The 9409-nt window shown below is 32.8% G+C and overlaps 1 protein-coding gene across 1 annotated transcript in view; it reads right to left on the bottom strand.

Annotated features, from left to right (window-relative positions):
- The window catches only part of SCAI (suppressor of cancer cell invasion), a 196171-nt gene that overhangs the window by 19096 nt on the left and 167666 nt on the right, over positions 1 to 9409 (bottom strand). The window contains exons 15-17 of the mRNA XM_006892570.1: positions 6048 to 6120; positions 2504 to 2677; positions 2207 to 2307 (exon numbers count right to left, since the gene is read on the bottom strand). Coding sequence (XP_006892632.1) covers positions 2207 to 2307; positions 2504 to 2677; positions 6048 to 6120 — 348 coding nt within the window. The remainder of the gene's footprint in view (positions 1 to 2206; positions 2308 to 2503; positions 2678 to 6047; positions 6121 to 9409) is intronic.

The following is a 9409-nucleotide window of genomic DNA, read 5'->3' as shown; positions in this document are numbered from 1 at the left end:
ATAGTTGATGGATTTTTTTACCATTCTTGGTGCTAATGTAATTCAATGGGAAAAGGGTAACTTTTATAAGAAATGGTACTAGAGTAACAGCTGTTGTTGATATATACTGTTGAGAAGCAACTCATAGCTGACCCTCCAGTGGGTTTTCAGAGGCAGTTAAACGCATGGAAAGAGTGTACCTGTATATTCATAAAAATTAAAAAAAAAACACAAAACCACAAAACCCAAACCAACCTAAACAAGCCCTGAAAACTATAACCTTCACTTCATATCCTAAAGGAATTTTAACTCAAAATGAACCACTGACTTAAATGTAAAGGCTGCAACTATAAAACTTTTAGGACAACATATTTTTTACTTTGGGAGATGCAAAAATTTTCTTATACTGAACACACACACAAACAAAAATTTTAACAATAAAAATACAGACAATCCAAAAAATGGGCAAATGATTTCAAAAAGTTATCCATAAAATAAGTTCTATGAGTGACTATGAAACATGAAAAGATGTTCAAAATAATTTATTCATCAAGGAAATGCAAATAAAAATTATAATGTCACTACATATTCAGCAGAACCTCAAAGACTGACACCATCAAATGCTTGCAATGATGTAGAACAGGAACTTGATCTGTCAATTTTACACAAAACTATTCTATGGATAAGAGAATTCAAAGTGTATGTCTGTACAAAGATTCATATAAGAATGTTAATAATAACTTTGTAAACTGCTCAAGTGTTTATCAGCAGGAGAATTGCTAAGCACTGAATATTCGGACAATGGAATCCTACAATATAATAAAAAGGAAGAGCAACTGATCTAGGTAAGAATACAGACGAATGTCAAGAATCTGAATATTATACTGAAAAAAACACATGATTTCCAAATCATGATTTCCAAATTACATGATTCACAATAACTAAATTAAACTAATTTATAGTGAAAATAATCAAAACAGTACTTGTCTCGAAGGTGAAGCTAATCTGAGAACGGGGTTGAGAGATCCTTTTAGGCTAATGCTATGTTCTATAATTTGACAGAAGTTTAGGTTGCGTGTGTATTTGTCAGAGTTTTTTTGTCTACTGGTATATTCCATAGTTTTGGGCCATTTCACTGTATGTAAATGTTATGTTAAAGTAAATATAGAGAATTATAAAGCACAACAGTAATAACAAATATCAATCAAGTTAGTGTATAATAACAATAATGAAATAAAAATAGTTTAAAAAACAGTAAATGTATATGTAATTCTGGTTACTTACATGCATTATTAAACATTTAGCAGTTAAGTATACTTATATCCATAATTTATCTTAAAATAATGAAAACTGAGATATACTGAGGAATGAAGTAGGATGAAAAGATGGACAAATATGAGAGAGCAAATATACCAAAAGAATCCATGTGGAAAGTATACTGGATATTTACTATGTAATTATTTCACAATTAAAAAGTAGTATAATAAAATGATGGAAAACAATTACCAGTACTTTGAAATTAAAAGCTCTAATAGTCTTACACATTGCTGGTAGGAATGTAAATTGATTCTAACACTTTGCCAAACAATTTCACATTGTGCAGAAGAGTTGACCATGCCTATATTACTTAGCTTGGCAATTCTACTAGTAGGTGTCTTCCCCTAAGTCTTATAAAGGTACACAAGGTAACTGAGAAAGAATTTCATAATGGGACCACTGGAAATAATAAATAAGAATAACATAAATGCCTATTATCAGTACAATGGAGAAGAAATGAACATGTCAGTCATCAAATGGAATCCCACTCCTGATATGCCAATATAAATAATAGAGTAGGACAAAAGCAAACTGGAAAAGACAATTTACTATTGGTTCCATCAATAAGTTGTGTAGAAATTAAATGTTATAAGCCTCTAAAGAAAAGTGAATATTCAAAAGTGGAAAAACAAAAAAAGTGAATAACAGCATAAAATTCAGGATGGCACTTTCACTGAGAGGCAAAGAGAAGAGCTAAGATCAGCTACAAACTACAGATGGTAATGAAAATGTTGCACTTTTTGACTGAGAAATAATGAAATGTGATTTATACTGTTAACCTCTGTTCCATACAAATTCATGCATAAATATGATTTTTTATGTTTCTAAACTTTATTTTACATTGAATTATATTATTATTCTGAAATACCTAATTGAAAGGGCAATATTTTTCTAAAATTCCTTTGCGTACCCGAAAAATCTTGTGCATCCTCATGGTGGCAGAACAAAAGATAAACCTTGTGAGGAGCAAGCGAAGAAATTCATCTCCAAAAAACTGAAGAAATGCCTGATCTGCAAAGAGGAGAAAAGGTGACAATAAAAGGAAGCTTAAATGTATTTTCCATATAATGCCAAAAGGGAGGAAAACCTTCTCAATTTTCCTGCCTGGGACAAATACCTTTAACAACATAAACAATTTAAAATAAAGTAATTAGACTGATCCATAAAAGTACATTCTGTTAAGAGTTCAGTTAGATTAGTAGGGTACCTATTGAACGTGAATGAGTCAGTAGCTGGGCAATATCTCGGTTGATTTTTCGAAGGTACTCTTGACACTTTTCCCACAGGCCTCTAGGCATGTTTGATAATCCAGAGACAAACAGGAAGGCCATTAGAGGATTGTTCAAAAAGAGAGTGAAGAGGCTACCTCGTTGAGATTGATCTGTAATAACAAACATGTTATATATAGACAACAGCTTTATAATAGGTAAGAGATATATCCGAGGAACATTCACAGAACTATAACCTATACAATGAAAGCTATATAATAAAATCATATAATTAAGCGAAACTGATTCTTCATAGAAGTATGAGAATGCAGGCCAGGTAGTAAACGTAAGACAAATGGAAAATTAATCTTCTTCCTTAACCCATTTCACCCAAGTAATAAATTTCATCCAAACAAAAAAATGCTGGATCATAGGAAATCCATGATGAACTCATCTGGTAAACACCAAAAATAGCTGATCTTCATTTTCCCTCAAGAGTTGTTCTTTCTTGCCCTATCCCTTAAATATTACTAGTTTTCTTTCTTTGGCCATACATGTTGCTGATCCTTCTTACTCTTACATTTTCCTTCTGATTTCCAGTTCTCTCTCTGTAGCCTAGATTGAACACTTGAAGTTTAGAAGTATATTGTCCTGGGTACATAAAATGTGACTAGTCCAAACTGAAATGTGCTACATACACATTAGATTTCTAAGTAAATACACACTAGGTTTGGTGGTGTAGTCTGCTAGGAGCTGCTCTGCTAACCCAAAGGCCAAGGGTCTCAGTGTGTAGGAAGTAGAGGAAACAAGGAAGAAAGATGAAGAATCTCTTCTACTTAGATTTACAGACTCAGAAACTGGATAGAGTCAGCTGAGTTGGTTCTGACTTAACAGCAATTAGTGCGTGAATGAGTATAAGATACTATCTCATTAATGTTAATTTCACTTGTTTCTTTTTACTTTAAAAAAATTGTGAGTACTATACTAGAGATAGTACACTGGTGGCTTAGTGGTAAGATGTTGCACTGTCAATCCAAAGACAAAAGGTTCACATCCACCAGCTGCTCTGCTCCATTCATGTGATTTACTGCCTCAGAAAACCTGATGGTGGGTCAGCTAAGAGTTGGTTCTCACTTGACATAACACAACAAACTATCCTAAAATATTTAAAAACATACATGGGACCCACATTGTGCAATACTTCTCTGAACAATTTGTTCAATCTAGCTCTCAAACTTAATATAAAACAAGTAACAAATTCTTTCCCTTTCTGTTACTTATAACTCTACTTCTCATCATGTACCAGCACCTAAATTCAAAATTTGAGAAGCCATCTGTCACCACCTCTTTCCTTACCTTTACACACATTAGTAAGTCCTGCTGGTTATATATAGCCTTGGTGTTTTTTGGCAGCCAGATACTCAGTCACGGTACTATCTCCAACCACCATTATCTCCTTGTTTGCACCAATATCCTTTCTAATTCAGTCTCTACAGAGTTAATGTAATGGTCCCATGGTACTCCTCTTTTTACATATTTTTTACGACATTTACTATCTTTCACTTAATCTCCTAAAGAACCTTATTAGCTTTTAACTAATACATTAACTAGTAGGACCTACACTATTTTGTCTGAATGTGTTAGAAACACTCTTACTTTAGGGCCTTAACACTTGTTATTTCTCTGCTGGAACATTCTTGCTGAATCATCCCCTCAGCCCAAATTCCATGTACCTTTCAAATTTGTTTTAAAATCATTTTATATGCTTTCTTTACCATCAAGTGCTGGTTAGATGATCCTATTATGTGCTCCATGAGCTTTCTCTTGTGAAACTTACCACACTTACACTGTTATTTGTATTTTAACTGGGCATTTGGACTTGTGAGAATACTAACTGTATTGTCTGGTTAGTGTGCTAACTTTAGTACTGTCTGTGGAATGAATTATTTAGGTATCTGCTGCTTTTGTGTCCAGATAAAGGGCTAGCTCACTTTTGCAAAAGTAACTGGCAAAAATGTCTATGGATAAATAAAATAATATTTCTCAAAAGAGAATTCTGAATCTGTTTCTGTAATAGATGTCAAAGCATTATAGCTAGCACAAAAGACAGGATACCAGACCAAAAGAAATGTTAAGGGCATGTAATACCAATCAGTATTTTAATAATAATGAAAAATATATTAGGTATTTATTAGGTTCCTGTATTAGTCTATGAAGTAGCTATTATTATAATCATTCCTTTTTGATGGGTGAAGAAACTGCGGTACAAAATAGTTAAGTAACTTTCCATGTTTATATAGCTAATTAGTGGTTGAATTGAGATGAAAAAATCATTAAGTTTGCCTCCAGAGTCAGTAATTTTATCCTCGATACAAAAAAGCATCTCCGATGGAATAATCTTGGCATTAATGTTCTAGATCATGTGACTTTAAATAAAAGTGCTTCCTGAAAAGACAAATTAACAGCTACAAGTACTCTCAAGTAATAGGAGGAAGTTACATTCATCCAGAAATAATATGAGAAAAAGGATAACAAAGTCCTCAAAGCAGGAGAATTTTACCGTTGTTTGAAGGTAAGTTTTATCCCTTACTGTAGGATAATTTGACTTCTGGATACATAAACTTAATATTTATATATGTTTTTCCCTGTTAAATAGCAGAACTTACCTCAAAACAACGGTGAAAGTCTCCAGCTTCTCTCAGGCATTCAAATGCTGACCATCACTTCCTGTGTCAAACTATGTCAGCAGACAGGACTTCTGGCTGGGAAGTAGCAGTAAAATGCCATCTCCCACAGAGAGACACCAGCACTATTCACAGTTAGGGAGATAGTGAAACAGTGACAAGTACTGCTAAAACAGCATGAAGGTTTGTTTAGTAGTTTACCTACCTAAATGACTGGGAGTTAGAATAAGATTTTATGTGGTATTTATTAAGAGTAAATTATTCAAGACAAAAAGTTTTTCATTTCTCAGTCATCTGAGAAATGGCTACAACACTAACATGTCTCTCTGGCCAACTCAGAACAGGTTCTTTCATTTTTAAAGTGCAACAAAGTGATAACAGTAGTAAAAGAAACCCCATTAAATGCCAATTAGGTTATCCTAACGCTCAGGTACAGAGAAGTTTTCCAGATGAAAAGTCTAACGGGCTTAAAGATGCCTAAAGTGTGTAGCCAAAGAAACAAGAAATCATGCTACATAGATGATTTCTTAGCTTTTAGATAGACACCTGTAAAAAAAATTTAAAAACTCACAAATCACGAGCTTCTCACCATTACGAGATGAAAATCACCCTTTTGGAAGGAATGATTTATCATATCTTTTAGAATTATTTCCATTTTTCTGGCTTAATAGTAGCACAAATTCAGGAAGTATGGTTGTTTATGACGTATCTGAATAGATTTCAGATTGGCATCTGCCACAGTAAATGCTCTAATATATAAAGTGCTTATTACAGAAGGGAGAACAAAGGTCATTGTTATTTAATAGTCATTGTTCATTTGCAAACTATTGATATAACAGGTAATAATAATAAGGCATACCTTGTAAAGCTTTTGGATATGTTGTAGGAGAAAGCAAGCAGACTAGTGGCTGTCCAAATAAATTTGTGAAGTTCTGTAATATATGAAAATTTAAATACTCATTAAAATTTTGATCAATGATCACTGTTACTCAGTAATTTCCCAAAGCACATATTTAGTTGTATAGATTAGACTCCTTTTCTCAAAATCTGGTGGAGAAAAACTAGCAACAGAAGAAGAAACTGTCATTTTTATATATATCTACTAAGCATAGTAAATGTTCTTAAATGCTCTCACTTAATATAGTAAAGTTATCTAAGCAAATTACTGATTTTAAAAACAAAAATATACATGTTTGCAGAGTCAGGTCATTTGGCTGTCTACCAAGAGGCTACCTCACTGGGTGACATATACTAGTAATTATAATGGCGAATTTCCTAAGATCTAGGATTTGGTTCTAAGCTAGCCTCAAAGGCTCCAAAATTATACCACTGACTTAGCAATTCCACTACTAGGAAAATACCTTAAAGAAACCAGAGCTGCCACCCAAACAGATATATGCACACCCATATTTATTGCTGCATGATTCACAATAGCAAAGAGATGGAAGCAACCCAAGTGCCAATCAATAAATGAATGGATAGAAAAATTACGGTATATTCATACAATGGCATACAACGCAGGACTGAAAAACAATGAACTCATAAAATATTATACAACATGGGTAACCATGGAGGACAGTATGCTGAGTGAAATATCTCAGTGACAAAAGGACAAATACTGCCTAACATCACTGTTATAAAACAGCTGGCATGGTATTTGGGGGGAACTAAGAAAAGAGGGGTTAAATAATGAACACGGCATTAGAATGGATGAAGGAAATAACTGTTTAAAAGGAATAAATGATTTGGCATTATTTGTATGACAATAGTCCAGAATAAGAAGTACATTACACAGTGGACTGGGAGAGGGATTAGCAAGAGGGAGGAAATTATGCAACAAATATGAATTCTTTCTAAAAAGTGAAATGGAGTGAGTAGGGATGAAAATGTACAATAACTAATGAATGAAAATACAATTTCTATGCAAACTTTCATTAAAATCACAATTTAAAAAAATGGCTCCAAAACTCTACTTACGCAATGTATACGATCAGAATGTCAATGTGTTAATTTAGTTAGAATTAACCTGACACTCAAGCTAGAATATTCTTTGCATGATTAAGGATATTTTCCCCCTAAAGGCTGATCTGTATGGGAAGTAAACATATATTCAAACTATTTGGCAAAGCGATTAAAAAACCCCCCAAAAGCTCCAATGAGTACATTCAATTAGAAATGAAAAAAACAACTTCAAAACAATCCTGAATAAAGACTCGAACAAATGGAAAGACAGACTATGCCTTTGGTGTAAAAAAACCCAAGCAAAACATGTTGTATTAAATTTAATAAAATTTAACCTAATCTCAACAATAGCAACCAGTGTTCTCTTATTCAACAACTAAAAAAGTTAATTTTAAAGTCCATATGGAAAAAGTAGAATATATAAGTAAACTCTGAAAAAGAATTAAACACATTAGACTGTAAAATATACAAAGTTTTGGTAATTAAAAATAGCTGTCACACAGTTTCTAAAAAAAGTTGAACACAGAAGCACCATATGGTCCAGAAATGTCAATAGGTATATGTTCAGAAGAAGTGAAGGTAAGAATGCAAATAGAAAGAGGTATACCAAAGTTCACTGTGGCATTTCACAATAGCAAACAAAACAATGGAAACCACCAAAACGTGCATCAGTGGAAGAAATTTTTTAAAATATACATACAATGGAATATAACAGTCATAAAGAAGAATTAAGCTCTGATACAAGTCCCAATAGGAACGAAACTTTAAAACACGAGGTAAGTAATAGAAGTCAGTCATAAAGGACAAATAGTGTATCTCACTTATATGAAATAAGCAAGTATATAGAAACCAAAGATTATATATTACCAGGGATGGGAAGGGAAGATGGGATTGGAAGACGAGTAAATGGAACATTTTGTTTGGTGGGCATTGAGTTAATGTTATTGGTGGCAGAATAATTTGGAAAAAGAGCACAACTCTGGTGGTCTAACATGAAAACAGCAACAAATGTCAGTGAATCTTAAAGGTGGTAGATGTGGTATTAGTGAACGCAGCGCTGTGTATATTTTCACAATTTTTTTAAAGTAGCGTAACAGTAAAAAGACCACCAATGGAACAGTATTAAAACACCAGAATTAGACCCTAACTACTTCTGTAAGTATTATAAAAATGATGGTTCAAATTGGTGAGGAATAAAGGACTAACAATCTAAAAACAAATAAGTAAACAAATAAGTTGGCTCCATATTCTATGCCATACACTAGGAAAAATTGAAAATAAACAGAACTGTAACACATAAACAATAATGACAATAAAAACCCTAGTTATTTATATAACTTCAAAGACACTACTATTATGATTAAATATAATTACATAACTATCAGGAGCTGGTACATGGTAAAATACACCCTAAACTCAATCAAAAGTAAATAATAAGCAGAGGACAATATTTGTAATGTATTTTAAAAGGTTTTATTCTCCTTAATACAGGTAGTTTTATCAAATCCTTAAAAAAGTCTTAGTGGACCAACAGAAAATGAGTAAAAGATAACAGAAAAGGGATCATAACTGGGTTATATGAAAAGATGTTCAACCTTACTGATAATAAAATTAAATCTATACTAAGATAACATTTTTAACCTATCTATTGTACCAAAGCTCCAAAAGTTGGGGAAAATCTAGTATTAACAAGAATGTGGGGGAAACAATAGAAACATGTAAAAAATAGGAATAAAAATTGGTATAAACTCTTCATTGAGAACTATTTGGTACTATATTTATTAAGCTCAAATGTATAAACTGCTAACACAACAGTTTCGTAAATTTAATCCATAGATAGACTCTCAAGTCAGTAATGTAACAAAGTTATTTCCTACAGCTTTGCTAGTAATAGTAAAAGGCTGGAAACATTCAAATGACCAGCAATAAGGGATTGACAAAATAATTCAATATTTATCAATTAGATTTTAGAAACTAACAGAAAGGTTGGTAGAACAAATTTACTAGCTGCTCTACAGAGAAAGACGTCTTTTCCCTTAGAAACCTATGAAGCTGTTCTACATTGCCTTACTGGTTAATTATGGGTCAGAATTGAAATTTTGACTTCACAGCAGTAAGTTTAGTGCATTGGGAAGCAACGACTTGGAATCACCTCGCCAGCAAAAGGTTTGTTTTGGTTTGGTTTTTTCTTTTTTTAAATTTTTTTTTACAGAGGTTTTGGATTTCCATTCATTCATTGCCGCAATTTTCTCCCTTCCC

This window comes from Elephantulus edwardii, unplaced genomic scaffold (genome assembly GCF_000299155.1).
Source record: "Elephantulus edwardii isolate Elephantulus edwardi_28Jun2011 unplaced genomic scaffold, EleEdw1.0 scaffold00116, whole genome shotgun sequence".
In the NCBI taxonomy this organism is placed as follows: Eukaryota; Metazoa; Chordata; class Mammalia; order Macroscelidea; family Macroscelididae; genus Elephantulus; species Elephantulus edwardii.
The sequence above is the reverse complement of the archived record's forward strand: the minus strand, read 5'-3'. Positions and strand labels throughout refer to the sequence as shown.